A 20,490-nucleotide genomic window follows, 5' to 3' on the forward strand; every position below is an offset into this window, starting at 1 on the left:
GAATTCTTCTTGCATCGTAACTTAAGGAAGATTCATTAATTTCATTTACTTTTTAGTATCAAATGGACATTGGGAACATGTAATTGATTAGTCACGGGCATCGTACGATTGTGCTGGTATGTAATAGTGAGTGAAAATCTATTTCAAATAGGAATTTCTGGAGTATATATCAGAAAATATGTTGTACACACACATGGTAGTTCAAACTTGAGGTTGTTTACACCCTTGTCAAAATTCTGAGAAGATTCAAACTCCCAAAGAGGGAGGGGGGGGAGGTTTGTTTGGTCAGTTACATACTCAATGTCACATGCATTAGCCTATCAGTTGATAATGTAGAATTAGTAATAACGATAAGTAGCTCATTGATTTTTGCTTCGTAATTGTTAACAATTTGCACGCATTTAAGATGTTTCTTTTTGAAAATGGAAGGCCATGCATGATGAAAGGTTGAGGGTCCATATTAAGAATGTTGAGGGTGATGCGGCAGATAGCAAGCATTGAAGTAATCAATGGCCAAGATTTGGGAGATGTTCAAGATAATTAGCTTATTATCTGTATGAAGCATTGGATTCAACACAATTAGCTATAATATTAATAGATGAAAAGGTAGCGTAATCTTGAATAACAAATAATGGAAACAAGTACCGCTAAAGGATGCCTATCCATGTTGTTTCACCTCCACATTGTGGGTATTTGTTGACCTTTCCACATATCTTTCAGCCCAACAAATTGTCCAACATAATGATCTTTGACCCAAAAGTTGTAAGATATTGACATGGTTGACTTCTAATATTATCAAATTTCAAGTATCATCCTTTTGAAGAAGTCCATAGTAAAGACCCCACTAAATACAAAACCATATCACAGAGTTTACACAAGCGAACCATTATGAATTGACCCTTATATGTTACTTCCCATTTATTCTAGTGATGGTTAATATTTCCAAACGAACAATTTCAACTACGGATAACAATTTTTTAACTGAAATAAAATCACAGAAGAATCGGTGGAAAGCTTTTTCTTGATTTTAAATGCTTTCAAGCAAGGTTCGCCGAATCAGTATTAGAGTCATACCAGCTGGCAACCTGTTTGGTATGGTATTGGTATATACTATATCCGAGAGGGAGAGGGAAAGGGGGAGAGAGAGAGGAGAGAAGGGGGGGGGGAGGTTGAGGATTTCGGATCCGACTGTGGGACTAGGAGAGTGAGGATACACCTAGCTGGGACCTCATCATCGTCATCAGACATGGATGGGACATTGTCAGACGACATTATCAAAGGATAGAGGTCGGAGGTGGAGATAGGAGAGGGGGAGAGGGCAGGTAAAGGCTTCGAGAGCCTTGAGCCATCTGATGGCTCCGGATCCGACAACAAGGATCGTGAGAGAGAGGACTTACCTAGCTGGGATGTCGTCGTTGTTGTCAGACATGGACAAGATGCTGTCGGTCAACGAAGGACAGAGGCTAAAGGAGGAACTAGGCGAGGGAGAGAGAGGGGAGACGAGGGATTGAGGATGTTGGAAGAGCCGAAGAGAGCTCCGAGGGAGGGATTTATAGCATCTCGATTTGATCGGCTGAACCATGCCGATGACCTACTGGTCTGGTTCAATACACTCTGAAACTGGCCAGTTTGGCACGTTTCGGCAAACCTTGCTTTCAAGAAAGGAATAAAGACAATGATAGTATAAGGACACCATAAAAAGATCAATAAAACACTACTATTGATCGAACAATACTACCACTATTGCAATACAGTTCTGCTGTATATGGTGTATTATGGTTGCTCGGTCGTCAATCCTGAACAAGCCTAAACAAGGAATTTTCCTTTGGTTTATTCTTAAAAATTGAATGGCTGTATGACTTGTTCACTTGTTCCTTCAAAAATATGCATGGATGTACTCTCCTTTTGCAATATGACATTTCTGATCGAGTGAAAAATTATAAAAAGGAAAATCTAGGCTACCTGCTTTGATCAAGTTGGCCTAGTTATTTAGATTTACCATTCTTTTGTGTGCAGTGCCAATATCAGTCATTGCAGCATTTAAGAAAATCAAATCCCTGGTTCACAACAACTCTCTGCTGGCTATGGCTCTCCGGACATCATCAAAACTTGTAAGTTCTTCAGCCATGCTTACCTGGTTTTAGTTCACAACCCATATGCCAGTCAAACCCTCTTCCCGCAATTCTGCTGATACAAACACATTTACCAGTCTAGTCATCAATATTACACTTATGCTAGTATTATGTTGTAAATGTGCCATCTATCATGCCCGTGATATGGTTATTTTGCAGGTCGTTAGTGATGATGGAAAGAAATTAGACGGCAACTGCCTTTTACTGAACTAGATGTGGAAGAATTGCAGGTTACATATAGTCAGTTCTATTTGGACTCATTCATCACTTTATGTGTTCTGATTATAAATAATGAGTTTGCTTGTTCCCTTTTTCCCTTTTAGTCACGCATTTGTTGTGGCTGAAAATCTACCTGAGGATCATTGTTACCAAAACCTCATGAAGGTTTTCTCTGCAGTTGGGAGGTAGAGGTTTCTTTTCATATGTAAATTTGCTATCTATAATTTTTCAACATTGTTAATTAAAATCAATGCTGTGATGCAGTGTAAAGACGATTCGTACATGCTATCCTCAGACCACAAATGGCACAAACGCTCAAACTAACAAACCAGCAAAACTTGACATGCTTTTTGGCAACAGGGTATGCATCTTTATCTGTTAATATTTTTATTTGATCAACGTATTACATTGTTAAAGGGATACATCATACTTCTGGATCAGTCTGTATATGATGAGTGCTTACTCTGTGGTCCTCTGCATTTACTGTACAAATTATGCTTTTGGCATAACTAGTCATAGGGAATAATTTTAAAGGATATATCCTTTCTGTTTGGACCATTATTTATGTTTTTTTCCATGTTTAAGATTTTATGTCAGATGTTTTCAGTTTGAAAGGATGTATGTACGTATGTTTTTTCAAAAGAAAGGGAGAGTAGATGTACATGACTCGTCAGTGCTTTATAGCCAGAAGTAGGAGACATTGTGCCAAGAGAGAGATTTACATGACTCATGTATTAGAAACCACCTTATTTGCTATCAACCCTATTTTGCATCTTAATATGAGATCATGCTAAACAAGCACAAAACAGGAATAAGTAAATGCAGTGGTGTCTAGTAAACTGAACAATGGAGGAACTATATGGCAGGCTTACTATCAAAATGAGTGCACGAGAGCAACTAGAAATAACAAAGTATTGAGTTCACCACAAATGAAATTAGTAGAAGACAGTAACAAGCAAAATAATGGTCCCATGAATGTCTCTGCAAAGACGTACTAAGTTGAGGTACAAGATGGAATGTGCAGGTCGAGTGAGCACGTTTGGCTAAGGATTGTGGTTAAACAATCTTAGAGGTTAAAGTAGGCTTATTGTCTCTGCAACTAGCAATCATGAGAACAGTTGCTGCAAAGCATTACCATTATCTGATGATGTCGGCACAGCCAGTACTTAGTAGAATTACTAGAAGCATGAGAGGAAGAACATCTTGAGTAGCAAGGACAAAGCTCTATGCAGGTAGATTAAAAACAACTCAACTCAACTCAACTCAACTAATCGTTAATCCGTAACTTGTTAATGTCGGCTACATGAATCATTTTCCTCCATTCCGCTGTGAGTTAGGATTAAAAACAACCATTTAAAATTTATCTTAAGCCAGATGGGATCGAAACAGAATGCATGTTTGCTATGATTCTCATACTGCCTACATTTTAATCTTGTTGGCCTGATGGCTCTTTATAGAAGCCTTATGGGTTTAAAATGACTGATATTAATGGTAGTGCCTGGGAAATTTAACTCAGTATCCATCAGCTTGAGAAGGAGGAACATTATAAAGGCATCTGGGGCTGAAATAAGTGTAGGTTTGGCTGGGATCCAGCACACTTTCCATTATGATTTTGGGTTTCTGAATCTTGGCGATGCTTTTGAAAATCAGGCAATGACATGGGCACAGAAATGATGATGCAAGATCCTAATTCTTTCATGGAGGGGCTATGAATTCCATGATTATGACTATTTTTTCAAGTTTCAATGAAGGATATAATATGTTATGTTATATTTCTTGCAGGAATTAAGAAGCAGTAATTCTTATCATACACTATTTAAGGGAAATAATTTCTTGTGTACATGATACAGAACTGATCTATATGCATAAGCGTACCACAATTTTGTTTTCAGCCCTACAGAATTTATGATGTCAGTACATTATAACGACATACATCACCTGCCAAGAAGATCCATATTCACAAGAAGTTTGTGGATTTCAGATTTATTTTTTGATTTTGAATATATTTGTTTGTTTCTTTTTCTCGGCCATGCAATTGTGCAAGGCATGAAATAGTAATGTGGTGCATAAACAGGACTTCTCCAAACTCTGTTAAAATGTCTACACACTGTTAAAATGTCAGATTGCCATCCAAATAAATATCTCGCATAAGCTATATACAAATAGGTGCATACATTAATGCTGGGCTGTCATCTGTTCTCATTCTTCATCGAACCCTATAGAGATCGTATCGATTCTTATCAAAGAAAGATAGGTTTAACTTATGAGCTGAAAGGCTCTCATACTGTTTGGAGGGCAGGGGGCATAGATGCCAAACCTGACCCCTATCTATCGTCTGCTCTGATAAGAAGATGACTCCTGCTCTGGTTGCTGGCTTGCCGGGAAGGCATGCTTAAACTTGACAACTAGCGAGAGCGGGGAAGCAGCCGTGAAGTTCGTTGTAATTACCCCTGAACTGAACGGTGCGAGCGGAAAGAGCTCTGTATCGGGTACGTCGACGCCTTTTTCCTTAAGGGAAGAACCCCCTCGTGTCGAGGTCCTACGAGGTACCCACTACTCGGAGTACCCTCCCACCAAAAAAAAGATGTGTGGTTCGGTGGAGCTTCTTCTATGGCATCAATGCCATTCTCTGTCCATCAATCCGATTTCATTAAGAAATTGAAATCTTTCATTTTCTCGGGAACATGCAACTGTTAAGAAAATAGGCAGCCTTTTCCAATTATGTTCCAACATCCTTATCTTCCTGATTCATGGGATATGTGCGAAATTATGTGTTATAGTTTTGGAGTTGTTTTTATTAGCCTGTTACGTGGATTTGTCTACCTTGTCACATGCCGCATATGTGATTTTTTGTGCAGCAGCAAAGCATACCTCATGGATCTGACATTTGCAAACATATTTTAAGTCTTCATGATTAAATTCTACTGTTGAAGTGTAGGTTGATACTTGTACATCTACAGATTAGAAGAGTTGCATTCTTTTCTTTAAAGCCTATTATAATTTCAGTATGTTTTAGACTCAATTTCTCTGGTAAGACTCGCAGATAGCCTGCTTAGAAATGTTCCTTTTTATAATGTAGCACAGATGTGTGTGTTTTCGTGTATAAAACTCCACTCGTGTTCGTATTTTGACTTGTTTTATTTAATTTTATGTACAGTTGCATGCATTTGTCGAGTACGAGACTGTTGAGGATGCTGAGAAAGCAGTAAGTTTTAGGTTTGTATATTCTTGTCACATTATCTTGTGGTTACATTGGTTTTCCTGGCATGCAGGTTGCTGAACTTAATGATGAGAGGAACTGGAGAAGTGGGCTCCGAGTTCGTTTGCTGCTTAAATGCATGGTATTAACATCTATCTTTGCTTTCCAACTGTATAGATATGTATCTTCCATCAGATGCCATCTTCACTCTTTGCAAGGATTCTTTCATTGATCATAAAAGAATGCTTCAATGAAGGGGTATTTGCCTGTCCTGCTGTTGTATCAGTAGGCTATTTCATGCATGTGTTGGGAAGCCTTAAGTTGAACTAAGAACTGGAGACAAAGGGAAAGGGAGTTAGCAGATCCCAGAATCCAACAATTCCCAGGGATTACCACAAGGCACCTTTTAAATGGAACTTGGCTTCCCATGTACGAGCATCATTGGGAACACTTCGACTAGAATACTACTATGCTGTTATTCTCTTCAACTTTTCACTCTATCTGTTTCTATTCAAATATGGGATATTCTTCAAGCATCATTAAGGGGCATCTGAACACTTCCTCTGGAATCATAGTCATGCTGTTAGTTTGCTCTTTCTGATATATGTTTAGTAAATCATTTTGTCATTAGATTGCTATTTGTAAAGCAAAATTTTGAGAGGTTTCCAATATCTGACTCTTCTTGGGTTATAGATGGAAAATTCTTGAACTGATATTATACTGAATACCTTGTACAAATTTGCAGACTAAGTGAAGGGAGATGATAGAACATTGTAAAGATACCATGTGTTGATATTTCATCATAACAATAGGATAAACTTCAAAATTATTAGTACAGTATGTTGATTCTTTTGGAACATATGTTTGTAATAAAAAGGTAAATATATTATGAAAAATATCTGATCTTCTTGATTTAAATCGTATTTGTAAATACTGGTATATTCTAACCCATTTTCTTAAGCAAACAGGGCTTGAAAGCTTGCCAGAATATTTGGATCGCTATTTCCCACTGCCATTGACGTTTCTTGCTCTCTCTCTCTTTTACATCAAGTGCATTTCTATGCTTTAATAACATTCCTTCAAAGGCTTTTAGAAGGGTCAAAGAAAATCTTTCAGATACAAATTGTTACTGATTTTTTCCTCAATTGCAACTTCAGACAAAACATGGGCCAGGTCGAGGGAGAAAGGGAGGGCATGAAGGTGATGTTGATGGAGAGGACGATGTCTCCACATCTAACCTGCCAAATGAGAAGCAGGTGGAAGATCCTTCTCAAATATCTGAAGCATCACATGATAATGTGGTAAGGAGCCATAATTTCCAGTTCATTTTATTTAACTGAATTTAGTTTATTACCAAACAAAGTTCAGTTTGCCAATCATTGCTTTACCCATAGTTCCTGGTTTTCTGCTCCATATCTGATACATCTTTTCTTTATAGCAAAAATGATCAGTTTCTTATTCCAATTAAACTTAAATCTAGCTTTTCGACATAGTTTTTCTAATTAGTTACCTTGGACAGGGTGAGGCTCTTCTCAACGAAAGGGATGGTGGATTGAGACGAGGAAGAGGTCGGGGCTGGGGAGGGAGGGGTCGAGGACGTGGCCAGTACAACAGTAATCGTAATGGTGGTCATATGGTTGGCACACCACCCTCGAGCCATCCCATCCACACTGAACAATCTGTGGTGGCTAACAGGCAACCTCCTGGTCCTCGCATGCCAGATGGGACAAGAGGATTCACCATGGGTCGGGGAAAGCTGGTAACCCCTGCCAGTATGGTTTAATGACCGCTCTATAAATGCGTTTTCCTGAAAAATACATTTGGTGTGTTGTTGATAGAAAGGTGTTGTAGTGCTATTGTAGCTCTGGCTTTGGTTTTGGTAAATGCCTTCTCTTGGACTTTCTGATTAGACTTAAAGTCAGATCCGTACATTTCTACCTCTTGGGAGTGTTTTTTTGGGGTTTCTGAACTCCAGGTGCAGATCCAGTGTGTTTTGTTTTGTTATTTTACCTCCTTTAGTTGATAGTTCTGGTATATATATATATATATATATATATATATATATATATATATATATATATATATATATATATATATATATATATATATATATATAGATCAAGGTGATTCCGGACCATAAATTTTAGTGCAATAACTGGTAAATAATGTATGCTGGATTTACCTTTGTCATAGTTCTATGCAATAAAACTATGTTGAAAGTCTCAAAGGACATCCTTGGGTGTGTTTGGACATACTGAAAATCGATGGTATGTTGTGGTTCTAAACTTCATTGGGGATTATAAACTTGTTTGTAATCTATTTGTTTGGTTATATGGTGTGATTTTGTATCTTCATTGATATTGTGAATTTGTTAATGTCTAGTTGGTAGGATTTTCCAAGAGCAAGATTTTTCCCTTGGTCGTCTAGTATCTTTTCACTTTCTATTGTTGATCTTACAGCTTGGAAGTACCTTGTAGAACTTCTCTGCTTTTAATGAAATTTTAGATTGCGTTTGAACTTTGAGCCTTGATTCAATCAAAAGCTTGCACATGCATCTCCAGACCTAGTGCATAATTCTTGAAGTTATGTATCTGATATCACTGGTTAAAGTGTAGGCATGAGCATACATGTAGTAATATATTATCTAAAGTTTAGAGGGTCATGAGTGGTTGGGGAAAGGTTACTTCTGATTGTCTAGTCTTGTTGGAATTGAGAAAATAACGATGTTTGATATATGATTAAGTGATTATTTTCTTTTTATTTTTGTAAGGATATTTTTTTTGTAGGAATATCAGAATTTGATAAGTTCAAACTCTTGTGAAAGGTTTCTTCAAAACTTAAAATTATTATCTCAAGGTCTTAACAAAATGCAATGGTTTATAGGTCATGGTAAAAAGCTGTATCTGTAATTAAATGACAATATCCTTCTAATTTTTCAAAATCCACAACTTGATGATCTCAAGCTTTTAGTACTATTTATAAGAAATCTATAACTTTTTATAGAAATAGTAATTTTGTTAATGTGCTCCTAGGCCTCCAACGTGGCTGGACTGGGGCAAGCCAATTCTTTCCTATTAATGGCATATCCTATCCTTTCCTATTGATGTGTTTTATGGTTTCTAGGCTCCTAGTCAGTTCCATGGTTTGTTTTTTCCGTCTTTAACTAACGAGCCATTCAAGTAGCATCGTCGAGCACAAAATGAGAGGGGAAAATACATGATCCAAAAGTGAAGAATTAAAAAGTTATAGAAAATGGTTTTAAATAGCCGCAAATCTGTTCTGCTGATATCTTTTCGTAGCGCAATTCCATACCCTATGTTGATATGTTCATAATTTCTTTTGCTCGGAATGAGCCCTTGCATTTTCCTTCAAGAAAAAGAAGATATTATCTCTTTATTAGTTTGATAAGATGTTTTATTTAGATATGAGTAAGCTGTGACATTTTATATCTAATTTCAAACCCATGTACTATAGGTTATTTATGAGATTATGCATGTCTTTGCTTTGATTAAAGCGTACAAAGCTTTGCAAGTATCCAAATCAGAATCCAAACAATCCAAAGCAAACCTGACTCAGCTCAACTATTTATTATTTGAACATAGTTTAGTCTGAGTGAGGTTTGGGCAGGCCAGTCAAGTTGAGCTACATTAACTTGATTTAGTTGAGGGTTTAGTTGATTTGGAGGAACTACATGCTTAGGTGGACTAAAAAGCGAGCTAGAATTAGTTAGATTTTGATTGAGTTTTGTTTCCGGAGCCTTCAACCTGAACTCAAACCTTTTTTTTAAGGTATTCACCAATCCAAATCCAATCCAATTTAGCAATTTATATGTCTATGCTAATCCAAACCACATCTTAGATTTAGTTAGTTCGAGGTAACCTAGCATAGCACTTCTAAATGGTTTTTCCTTATTTCTTCAAAAGTCATTGAGTTGGGTTCTTGTTCCACCTAATTGTCCTTTCCCATCTCAATTAATAGAGATGGATACCAACCACAGCTGAGTCAAGCCACCAGCTGGTGCGCAAACAGACACTTTTCTACAGCATGATCATGTAATATATTGACAGATATTGGCCATTATTTCACGCGCGCCCACGCCTGTACATGTGACCGAACATCCCAGCCTAACCAACCCCTTTCCACGAACCATTACTTGCTGGCCATGCCATAACATGCCAATCAAGGACCATGCCTTGCTACCAAGAACCATACTCTGTCACACTAGCCAACACCATGTTGTGCACAAGAACTGTTCAAACCGTGTGCCTCAAGCGAGCCCTGGCCTTGGCCACACGCCACCTAGCCAAAACCATCTCCTCTCATAATGAAGATGGGTCATACCTCAGCCACATGGACACCCTTGTGAGGACTATAAATAAGCCATATCAAAAATACTCGGAGACTTTTTTTTCCCAAAAAAACGTTAGATTAGCTCTAATTTAGCCATCGGAGGACCTTCGTCGAAATTCCCAGCCAAAGCTTTGTGCAAGTACCCCAGAGCGCAAGAAGGCTCTCTTTCTCCATTTCGGTCGGCGTCTTCTCAGCTTTCTCCGGCGTGGTCACCCTGAGGCCAAATTTCAACTCCAACAGTTACCAATTTAAAAGTCAGTGTTGCATGTCAAACAACATCAACTGACATGGTAGCACCCAATAATATGAAGACTGGAACCAGATTAAACCACTTCATGGCAAGCACAACTACATGCATACATATATGTATTTGTATATATAGATGAGAACCAGATCTCCAATGCTGCCGAGCGAGTGCACAAGTGTTAAGATTTGCATGGAGATGTGGATGCTAAATTGCTGAAGAGTGGTAGCGAAATAAATTAAACATGATAATATTAATTTTCAATTCAGAAATTGTGGCCTATTAGCTCAGTTGGTTAGAGCGTCGTGCTAATAACGCGAAGGTCGCAGGTTCGAGACCTGCATGGGCCAAAATTTCTATTTTTGGCAAATCCTATTTTTGCCACATTATGCTCACATATTTTTTGACAAATATACTTTACATTTATATGTACTATATTTTTTTGACAAATATACTTTACATTTATAGGTACTATATTTAAATAGACTTCCTTCATATTCATAGAAGTATTTCTATCATACTTGTAAGAAACTTTAATCATTAGGATCATGGTTATTCTTTAAATGCTGCCCTAGATAGACTACATGAGTTGCATATGTCATGTTTATATAAAATATTCCTAAGACATTTAGGAAGCTTCTCAAGTTCAAAGTATGGAAATGTATCGAACTTAATTGTAGCGTGGTCGAAAAGAAATTAATTTTTTTTGCCTATATAACTTTCCAAAGTTTAAAATGACATATATGTCCTTTTATTTTTTTGATAGAACGGACGGACCATACATATCTAGTATGGATATATCTTATAAAATTATAAAATAAAATATTCCAAAATAGAAGTGAGATAGACGATAAATCGGTCCATAGAATCTATCAAGAATTTTGTCAAGATTCTATGGACTGATTTATCGTCCAGAATCTATCAACTAATTTAGTGCCCTATTAGCTTCTCTATAGATATGCCTGACTGCCAGAGGCATATATGCCTCTTCAACAATATAAAATCTACAAGTATTCCTTTATGTGATCCTAAAAGTAGGGGCACTATTCACTATATCATTCCACCATTTTATTCCTTCAAGTTTTTTTTTTTTTTACATATATGCTCTTTAAAATGATTGATTAATTCTTTTTATGCTGCTTAGTAAAGCCACAAAAAATATTATTGGAACAATTTCTTAAACATACTCTTAAATTTTAAAGAAAAAAAGTCAGCGGACATAATAAATTTTAACACATGTAAACAAACATTAAAAATGACAAAAATGAACATAAAACAAAATCTGATCGAAATCTAGTGAGGACAAACTTGAACCTATGTACATGCTCATATATGGGTATACACATTGTTAAAATATTTGCAAAAGAAGACAAAAACAAGAGAAAGAGAAAAAAATGATTTTATTTCTTTTTTTCATCATACTTGGTACATCTTAGGAGCTATATATACTTGTATACAGACTCTATACAAGAAATATAATATAGGCTAATACATGATCACACTAACAAAAAATGCCACTTTAAGGTGGCTCGTAACCAAGTATTAGTAAATTAGAATGGTCAGTTATATTAATTTTGCCTTGCACATTTTTAATTGTTTTTAAATACAGTTTCAAAATATATATCAAGAATAAAAATATAATTTTTGACCTGTTTAATAAATAGATCGAATTTGGGTCGATGAATTTTTGATCCGATCCGCATCTAATCCGACCAGTATCTGATCCGATCGACTCGATTGCCACCCTAGGTGTGATCAAAAGGGCACCAGACTTTTAGATTGCATCAAAATGAAGTATGATGAATTAATTAAAGGCACCAATTGGCTCGGTAAAGCCTTTGAAGTTCCACTCTCTTTTAATTTTGGCCAGGTTTTCTCCCATCTTAATTTTCTTTAAAAATACTGACGAGTTAACTTATCAGTTGTGAAAGATAAGAAATATATAAATCAGATCACTTTAGTTATCAGGTGGGGGTGCGTGCGTGTGCGTGTGCGTGTGCGTGTGCGTGTGCGTGTGAGATAGAGAGCATATCTTGCAACTGGAGGAAGATAAGTACAAGGCTTTTGCTACCAAAAACGACTTAAAAATGAGTACATGGCGACTTCCAAATGCCGTCGGAGAGTGACATTTTAGCTGGAAGTGAGTGTAATATGCATCGTCTCGAGCCGAGTTAATCTCTTCTTGCAAATCAGCCCTTCACATTTTATATTTTATTCTGGTTGGGATCTAAAGAACGTTTCTCACGAGTGTCCTGCTTTCTAAATGGGTAAAGTCGGGCTTCCTTAGAATCTGAGCCTCAAACGGGCTTCATTTGATTCCCATCCAAGTAGACGGCAGGCTCTATTGGCACGACTCCTTTTGGTCCAGAGAAATGGATGGTTTCGGTTTATCTTGCAAAGGAATGAAGCATATTAATGTGGGAATCACATCACGCGAACCAAGTACAAATTGGACGTACAAACTAAAATTTATAAATTATTTTGGCATGAAAGTTCCATATCAATTCACAATTACCAAAACTATATGATTATGATTGCAATTCCCTAAAGTACGACGAGAACTGCCTTGCTGACGCACCAACTTACCAATTTTAATAAACTATATCTCCCCCGGAAGCCAAACCTTCTTACAATTTCCAAAGTCAACCGTTCCTACCGACGACTTGAAAGTGATCTCAAAGATTATTACATCAAAAAAACTACCCACCGGCCACCACCCTTCTTTGCGATCTCTCTCTCTCTCGTCTTCAGGTCAACCCTCCTGCTCGCCTAAGAAAGGACTAAGAGGGAAGAGAGTTTCTGCTCTTCCCTAGAGCTTGAGAGCCCTCTCTCTCTCCCCCCCCACCTCCCTCGACGAGAGAAAAATACTCATAAAAGCTGGTATCTGGAGGCCTCTGATCACTGCTTGACAGCTTCTGGTAGTCATCTACTCATTCATCACCTCGATATACATCTTTTCTAAGTTCGTTTGTTGTAGCTCGTAATCGAGACTTCTAACTTGGCATCCTCTCCATGCAAATTAGGCCATTTTAGATTGTTCCGAATTCCTCCAGGAAACGAACCATGTCCTGTTCCATTGAAGTTGCTGCAACTTCAATCCACTGTTGAATCCCATGCATTAATTGAGTTAAAGGCTAATACCAAGATGCACTCCGGGAACCATTGGGGTGGCACGTTCGAGATTCATGTCGACCCTGTCACCGATGACGAGCACGGCCGCAGCATGGATTTGGACCGAGCGGCGGTGTCGCGGCAGCAGCTGGACGAGACGCAGCAGAGCTGGCTGCTCGAGCCGCAGGACAGCAGCAAGAAGAAGGACGAGTATGTCGACTTGGGCTGCGTCGTCTGCAAGCGCAAGGTGGTGGGATGGATCATGTGGACTGCTTTGGTTGCATTTGTTGTCATCGGCATACCCATCATCATCGCGAAGTCATTACCGAAGCACAAGGAGAAGGAGCTGCCACCGGACCAGTACACCATGGCCCTCCACAAGGCCCTCCTCTTCTTCAATGCACAGAAATGTAAGATCCTGACACTTCCATCTTCTTCTTGTCTCGCAACTTGTATGGATCTCTGGTTCATGATTTCGCTATCGATCTTCCAAGAATGGGTCGGGGTTCTGTATCAAATTATTAATCAGGATTGGAATGCAGCAGATTTGTGGCATCCTTGCAGTCCTATATATCTTATTTATATCGATTAATTTGGAAGGAAAATGGTTGCTTAATTTTGCAAGAACCAGTTGGAGAGGTATGGCTCATGGTCTATATAATTCTGTCCTCAATCTAGCAAATTCAGGTTTCCTACTTCCTTTGGCATATTGGATCAGAGTGGATCTTCTGCAAATAAGTTCTGCTTTGATGCATGTTTATGAACATGCAATCCAAGACTAATTCAGATTTTAATGATTGAAATGTGGGGTTGATGAATTGACTTTTCTGCAGAGTGAGATGATTTGATATTATTATCATTTTTCTTGGGCTCTTGATCATGTATTAGTCACACTTCTTCTAATTGGAGGAAACAAATAGATTAAAAACTTGGCGCTTCTAGCTAGCGCCTAATCAAATACGTATGCCAATATATACTTCTTATAAGAGTACCGTTCGAGTTATTTCTGTATAAGATGAATCAAATTTTATATAGCAAAGGTTGCTCTTCTCCACTAGAGTCTTTAAAATTTCTGTGATAACTGATAGTTCACTCTTATATTGGGCATTTGTTTTCTCCTGGATGAAGACTTTCTTATACTAGGCTGGTGCGAAGAAAGAAAATTGTCTGATCGCTGGACTAGTTAATCGCCTCTGTTTCTTCAGATCATGCAACTAAAAATCTGAAAGTGTTCAAAATATGCATAAAAAAGATGTCTTATTTGCTGGTCTCTGTCAATTCTTAAAAATACCGATGAAACTAGAGGAATATGTCTGGAGTCACAGGAAACTAAAAGATTTTTTTTTTTTTTCTCTCAGGGCACTGTGTTTAAGCACCAAAGCAATTTTCAGAATTCAATATCCCCTCTAGAGATTAAAGTTATGAATTAATTTTCTAATTTTTTTAGTTGTTGTTGACTCTTTTGATCAGCTGGTCGCTTGCCAAAGAACAATGGGATTTCTTGGCGTGGAAATTCTGGCCTCAAAGATGGCTTCGATCAACCGGATATTGAGGGTGGGCTTGTCGGAGGATACTATGATGCCGGGGACAATATAAAATTTCACTTCCCCATGGCCTACTCCATGACACTCCTGAGTTGGTCAGTGATAGAATACAGTCATAAATACAAAGCAATTGGAGAGTACAACCACATCAGAGAACTTATAAAATGGGGGACAGATTACTTGCTTAAAACCTTCAATTCTTCTGCCACAACCATTGACAAAATCTATAGCCAGGTAAGAAGGAAACTATCATTGTGGTTACGCTCTGGTGATGCATGCTCTCAGGTCTCTAATACGAGGGAAATGTCTGCTCTGTTAGAAAGGTTGAATTTTTCATTCTGATTAAGATGACAGACAATTTATTCAAAGCTTACTGGGGCAGAACTCCATTCTGAATTCATATGTTCCAATGGAAGTTTAGACTTATTGATATTCGTATGTTTTATTGTTATTTTTTTAATGTAAAATATGATATATAAGCTAACATTATCATTTAAGTCACTGCAATGTTCTATTAAAAAATGTTCTTTCATGTTAGCAAATTATAGTTTTGATCCTCAGTTTCTTCTTTGAAATTCTTTCGAAATGTTTTCTTTAAATTACAAATGCAGAAACAATACTTTTCTAGGATTACAGTTGTCATAAAAAAGATATGCTTCATCATTATCAGCATTTATCTTCATCCTGATCCCATCGGTTTTTTTAAAATTTCTAATGTAATCCTCTTAACAATTCAATGAGACTTCAATCATCTGTTAAATTTGGAAGAGCCTTTCCTTACATGCAATGCCTTTGTTTACAACTAATCTCAGAGCTTGCTGTCTTCTCATTTTACCATCTTAGTGCTGGTCTATTACTTCTACATGTGGAAATAATCCATTCGATACAATTCTAAAAAAAAACTGGCATTTATCCAATAGACTTTTATTAATGAAGGGAATCAATAGACTTTTATTGCCATTTTGCCTATGAACACTACAGTAAAATTCTTGCAATGCACAATCTATCACTAAGCCTCAGCCTGCAAATATTCTTGGCATCCAGTAATCATATATGTATGAATCTTTGTTTGCAAACGATTCTCATTAAGAGCAACCTCCAGTATTATATGAGACTTTTCTGTATCTTTTCTTAGATTTGAATCCATGCTAACTTCCCCTCTTACAGGCTCTCAACATTTTTTCTTCTTTCATCATCAGGTTGGCGAGGCAACAAATTCCTCGACCGCACCAGACGATCACTACTGCTGGATGAGGCCTGAAGACATGGACTACCCCCGAAGAACACAAGTTGCCAATTCTGCACCAGACTTAGGAGGCGAGATCGCTGCTGCACTTGCTGCTGCCTCCATTGTATTCCGCGACGACGCCGCCTACTCCAAGAAGCTCATCAGAGGCGCAGCAACAGTTTACAAGTTTGCGAGGGGAATGGGTCGCCGGACTCCCTACTCCCGGGGGAACCCATACATTGAGCCCTTCTACAACTCAACAGGTTACTGGGATGAGTACATGTGGAGTGCTGCATGGATGTACTACGCCACTGGAAACAGCAGCTACATGAGCTTTGCAACTGATCCAAGGTTGCCGAGGAATGCCAAGGCCTTCATGCGGATCACAGACCTTGGGGTTCTCAGCTGGGACAACAAGCTACCAGCTGCCATGCTACTTTTAACAAGGTTCAGGATGTTCTTGAACCCGGGATACCCTTATGAGGAGTCTCTCAGAGGATACCATAATGCCACAGGGCTCAATATGTGCTCAGGTTTTAAGGAATTCAATGTCTTCAACTGGAGCCGAGGTAATGTGCTTCTAGCATTCTTCATGAATTCATCATGGTTCAAGGTTTGTTTCATAATGACTGAATTATTTGGAGGCTAGGATAATTTTTTGAGGAATAAAGCTGATGAAATGCCACAGCCATGTTAGAATTCTGGACCTCTCCCAAGAACAAGCTGGAGGGATTTATGAAATTTCATGGAATTTATGAAACGAATCACATGTGTAGCTAATGAAACAATGGGCATTAGAGAAAGATAATTAGGATTGGCCTAACTTTACCATGCAAGAGTTAGGATGATATATGGTTCCCTTTTCTTATTGTTCTTTTTGTTTGCACTAAGTTCATAAGATCTCCGAGTATTGACACGAAGAAACCTTGTGCAAGTCCTGAATTCCCCATGATTCATGATCTCGATTAATCATCAATTGGCATTAATTATTTCTTTTCAATTGGCATCGATTGGTAGCCTGGACACCATACTACCATTGTATGTACACTAGGGGAAGTGAATCATTCTCAAATAACTTGTTAGTTTACCATGGGGGAAGTTATTCTCAAATAACTTGATAGTTTATTAGCTATGATTATAATTATAAAAAAGCAATTGTGCTTTCTTTTAAGCAAAATATTATGGTTCACTTGATTATACATAGCTAAGATGATCAAGTGAACTAAGAGACTATAAAACTGAGGACAATGTGAGAACGGCATGAAACAGGAAAAAAATAGAATCAAGTTTCATTTCGAAGCAACATGTATTCTTTTATTAATTATTAGTAAACATTGATACATGCTATGCACGTGAGACATTTTTTTCTTTATATATATTTTTTTAGTATTTTTGGAATCTATTTACTTGAATTTAATTTGGAGTCCCTTCCCTCTGGTGCTCTGGAGTCAACTAGGCATACTTCTATCTAATGTATGGTTCGGAAAAAATGTACTACCCGATATTAAGAGTCCAGCTTCATTTTCATGTACATTGTTATCGCAAACCAGGGCATCCCTCCCTCTAGTTGCAGTCCACGGCTTCATCTGCACTAGAAAATAATCCATGCTGCATGGTGGGATTAAAATGAATAACAAGAAAAAATACATGATCACGAGAGTGGAGAAGCGCAGGTAAAGGTAAAGTGGGACTCTATTTCTCTACCTTCTAGTCAAGAGGGTTGGACGAACGCAACTGCATAGACGTGAAAGCTGCTTCTAAATTCCTTGAATCTTCTAGGAACAAATATAAGATATACAAGTTCTTAGCAAATAGATAGCAGGCGATCATGATGGATGTATAGGCATCTGCTAATATTTCGATTTCAAAAGATGCTAACCTTGATTAGTTTCAGTTTCCTCCAACATCCTAATTTTTGTTTTCAGTTTACTAGTTATTGTGTGATAACATCCGTTCGCTCCTCTACCAAACTCCAATATGAGTTATATCAGCATCAAAAACACTAGATGCATGAAAAGCTCCTGCAATTTTTGCCCACACACACCTAAATCATGTGATCTCGCGATTATCGCACACATTTTTTTTTCTCTAATGGCCTTTATTTTGAAATATCCTTTGCTCAATGATTCTCTAAATGACACAGTGGAGGCATGCAGGTGGACTAGTCCAACTGAACCATGGGCGGCCTCAGTCATTACAGTATACGGCGGCCATGTCGTTCCTGGCTTCCCTCTTTGCCGACTACATGGACGCCGCCAATGTCCCCGGCTGGTATTGCGGGCCCTACTACTTCTCCACCACCTCCCTCCGGAGCTTCGCTGCCTCTCAGGTTCCCCTCAACCCCTTCCTAATTTTTTCATGCAGCACTTAATCTGCTTCATTTAATTCCACCTACCATGAAAATTAGATGCCAGCACTTGTGCAAGAGATGGAAAGCACGAAACAGAGTGCTAAATCATTGAGACTGTGTGAGAAATGATAAATAATTTTGAAGAAGTGAAGTGAAGTGAAATTTTGCATTAACAAAAACAAATTACCTGCTGTTGATTTTGTAAGAGAAGAATTATTATTTTATTTTATTGTTGCAAAACAATGTACATTTAGAGATGGGTTTTTCGAATGAATATTCTTCTAAAAATTCAAATTTGCATGGATACTTTCTTAAATTTTATATTTATTTCTATACCTTCATAAAACATTGTTTTTGTACAAATGCTCCTAGCATGACGGTCCTTTTAGCACCGTTAATAAAAACTATATTTTTTTAATTAAAAATAAATTAAAATTTGAAAATTATTTTTTTATCGTCCATCGCGATTGCATTATAAATGTTTTTTTTTTTTGTGTGTATCTACCCATTAAGAGTGTTTTAGTCATTTTAATTTGAAACTGTTAATTTTTTAACGGCATTAGATGACATAGATGCATATGCAAAAATAAGCATAAAAAATAATAGAATAGCAAAATAAGTATTTTACGAGGGTATACATACAAATATCAATTTTGGAAGAATATTCATGCAAAATTCGATATTTAGAAGAGTATTCATAAAAAAAAAAAAAAAAAAACTCTTTAGAAATTAGTGCCTAAATACAAGTCACCTGATAGATATTTAAAGTACTTGATATACTTTCCTTGAAAGCTAAATATATCTTATACATACATAATACATACATACATACATACATATATACATACATGCATATAGTATTTAATATATATTTGTTTATACTACCATCTCTGGAAACAAAATTATCAGACCCTAGATGCTTGTTTTATGCAAAATCTATTTTTGATTTGGAAACTTCCATTTCCCATCACTTCTCACAGAGTTTCTCTGGTAAGCAAGTTTTAAGAATATGGCGTTTCTCATCGCTTAAAGCTTCTCTCTGCTGCGCTGCAGCTAATTAGCCATCCTGGTATCGCAGGTGACCTACATCTTAGGAGACAACCCAGAGAAGATGAGTTACGTGGTGGGTTATGGCGAGAACTACCCGAAGCACGTCCACCACCGCGGCGCGTCCATCCCCGACAACGGCGTCAAGTACTCATGCGCCGCCGGGTGGAAGTGGTTCCGCGCCAAATCGCCCAATCCCAATGTGATCGCCGGCGCCATGGTCGGCGGCCCTGACCGTTTTGACGTCTTCAAGGACGCGAGGCAGAACTACGGCTACACTGAGCCCACACTAGCCGGCAATGCAGGCCTCGTCGCAGCACTCGTGTCGCTGACGAGCAGCGGCGGCGCCGGCGTCGACAAGAACGCCATGTTCTCGGCTGTGCCATCGCTCTTCCCGGCAGCACCACCCCCTCCACCACCATGGAGGCCATAAGAGCTCATTGGCTTTTATGCATACTGCGGTTATGGAGGTTTAAAGTTCCTTGGATTCGTTTGAACTTGGAACCATATCAGAAGTAACTTTGTTTGGAATGTTTGCAGCTGTACATGAGGTTCCTCTTGGGACCTGCACTCATGTACACTGAGAACTGAAAAGACAAAAAAAAGTTCTAGTATGTGGTCTCGTCCAGTAGACTGAGTTGAAGTTAATGGGGGTCAATACACTTGGATTCTGAACTGGTCATATGCTTGCAGCATATCATGCGAACTATGAAACAGGTTCAATCCTTCCAACCATAACAAAGAGACAGCACCCTTGGAAATCATATTCAAGAAGACAGAAAACGAAATCCAAAAGAAAAGAAAAGAAAACTCTGCCAATCAATTTAATGAGGAAGGAGGCCACATGATACACAGCTAACAGGTGTTATCAATCACCAATCTGAAAGAGTATTAGCATTGATGATGAGTACGTTGCTCTCGAAATCTACTCATGCTATCAGATTGAAACAGAGCATGGATGGTAAACCAAAGAACAAAGCATTATGGTGCCAAGGACATTGCTTCTCACTTGCAAGTTCGATGAGAATGAGAGGGATCAAACTAAAACATAACACTACGACAGCAT

The 20,490-nt window shown here is 38.0% G+C and overlaps 2 protein-coding genes and 1 non-coding gene across 4 annotated transcripts; all 3 read left to right on the forward strand.

Annotated features, from left to right (window-relative positions):
• The first annotated feature begins 1,996 nt into the window (after nucleotides 1-1,996).
• LOC120112155 (la-related protein 6B-like) lies at nucleotides 1,997-7,532 on the forward strand. Its single transcript, XM_039130834.1, has 8 exons — nucleotides 1,997-2,111; nucleotides 2,292-2,362; nucleotides 2,456-2,536; nucleotides 2,616-2,712; nucleotides 5,509-5,556; nucleotides 5,624-5,692; nucleotides 6,708-6,851; nucleotides 7,070-7,532. Exons 2-8 carry the CDS (start codon nucleotides 2,346-2,348, stop codon nucleotides 7,331-7,333), a joined length of 720 nt encoding a protein of 239 aa, XP_038986762.1. The 5' UTR covers nucleotides 1,997-2,111; nucleotides 2,292-2,345; the 3' UTR covers nucleotides 7,334-7,532.
• Nucleotides 7,533-10,420: 2,888 nt separating this feature from the next.
• TRNAI-AAU lies at nucleotides 10,421-10,494 on the forward strand. Its single transcript has one exon. It is a non-coding gene; the product is annotated as a tRNA-Ile (tRNA).
• A 2,370-nt stretch (nucleotides 10,495-12,864) lies between these two features.
• On the forward strand, nucleotides 12,865-20,072 carry LOC120112156 (endoglucanase 12-like). 2 transcript variants are annotated; one of them, XM_039130835.1, is made up of 6 exons: nucleotides 12,865-13,062; nucleotides 13,168-13,665; nucleotides 14,726-15,033; nucleotides 15,999-16,596; nucleotides 18,184-18,356; nucleotides 19,456-20,072. In XM_039130835.1, the coding sequence occupies exons 2-6, from the start codon at nucleotides 13,290-13,292 to the stop codon at nucleotides 19,855-19,857; spliced, it is 1,857 nt and encodes a 618-aa protein (XP_038986763.1). In that variant the 5' UTR covers nucleotides 12,865-13,062; nucleotides 13,168-13,289; the 3' UTR covers nucleotides 19,858-20,072. The 2 variants fall into 2 exon arrangements, with proteins under 2 accessions (XP_038986763.1, XP_038986764.1); XM_039130836.1 differs by having other exon boundaries at nucleotides 13,198-13,665.
• Nucleotides 20,073-20,490: the final 418 nt, after the last annotated feature.

Source organism: Phoenix dactylifera, chromosome 10 (genome assembly GCF_009389715.1).
Source record: "Phoenix dactylifera cultivar Barhee BC4 chromosome 10, palm_55x_up_171113_PBpolish2nd_filt_p, whole genome shotgun sequence".
Taxonomy (NCBI): Eukaryota; Viridiplantae; Streptophyta; class Magnoliopsida; order Arecales; family Arecaceae; genus Phoenix; species Phoenix dactylifera.

Excerpts from the sequence above, each read along its gene's own strand:
- LOC120112155 (XM_039130834.1), top strand. Across the intron at positions 2,537-2,615 it reads GTTTTCTCTGCAGTTGGGAG|TGTAAAGACGATTCGTACAT; the intron begins GTAGAGGTTTCT and ends GCTGTGATGCAG. Across the intron at positions 5,557-5,623 it reads TTGAGGATGCTGAGAAAGCA|GTTGCTGAACTTAATGATGA; the intron begins GTAAGTTTTAGG and ends CCTGGCATGCAG.
- LOC120112156 (XM_039130835.1), top strand. The coding sequence starts at position 13,290 with ATGCACTCCGGGAACCATTGGGGTGGCACGTTCGAGATTCATGTCGAC. Across the intron at positions 13,666-14,725 it reads CTTCTTCAATGCACAGAAAT|CTGGTCGCTTGCCAAAGAAC; the intron begins GTAAGATCCTGA and ends TCTTTTGATCAG. Across the intron at positions 18,357-19,455 it reads GGAGCTTCGCTGCCTCTCAG|GTGACCTACATCTTAGGAGA; the intron begins GTTCCCCTCAAC and ends CTGGTATCGCAG.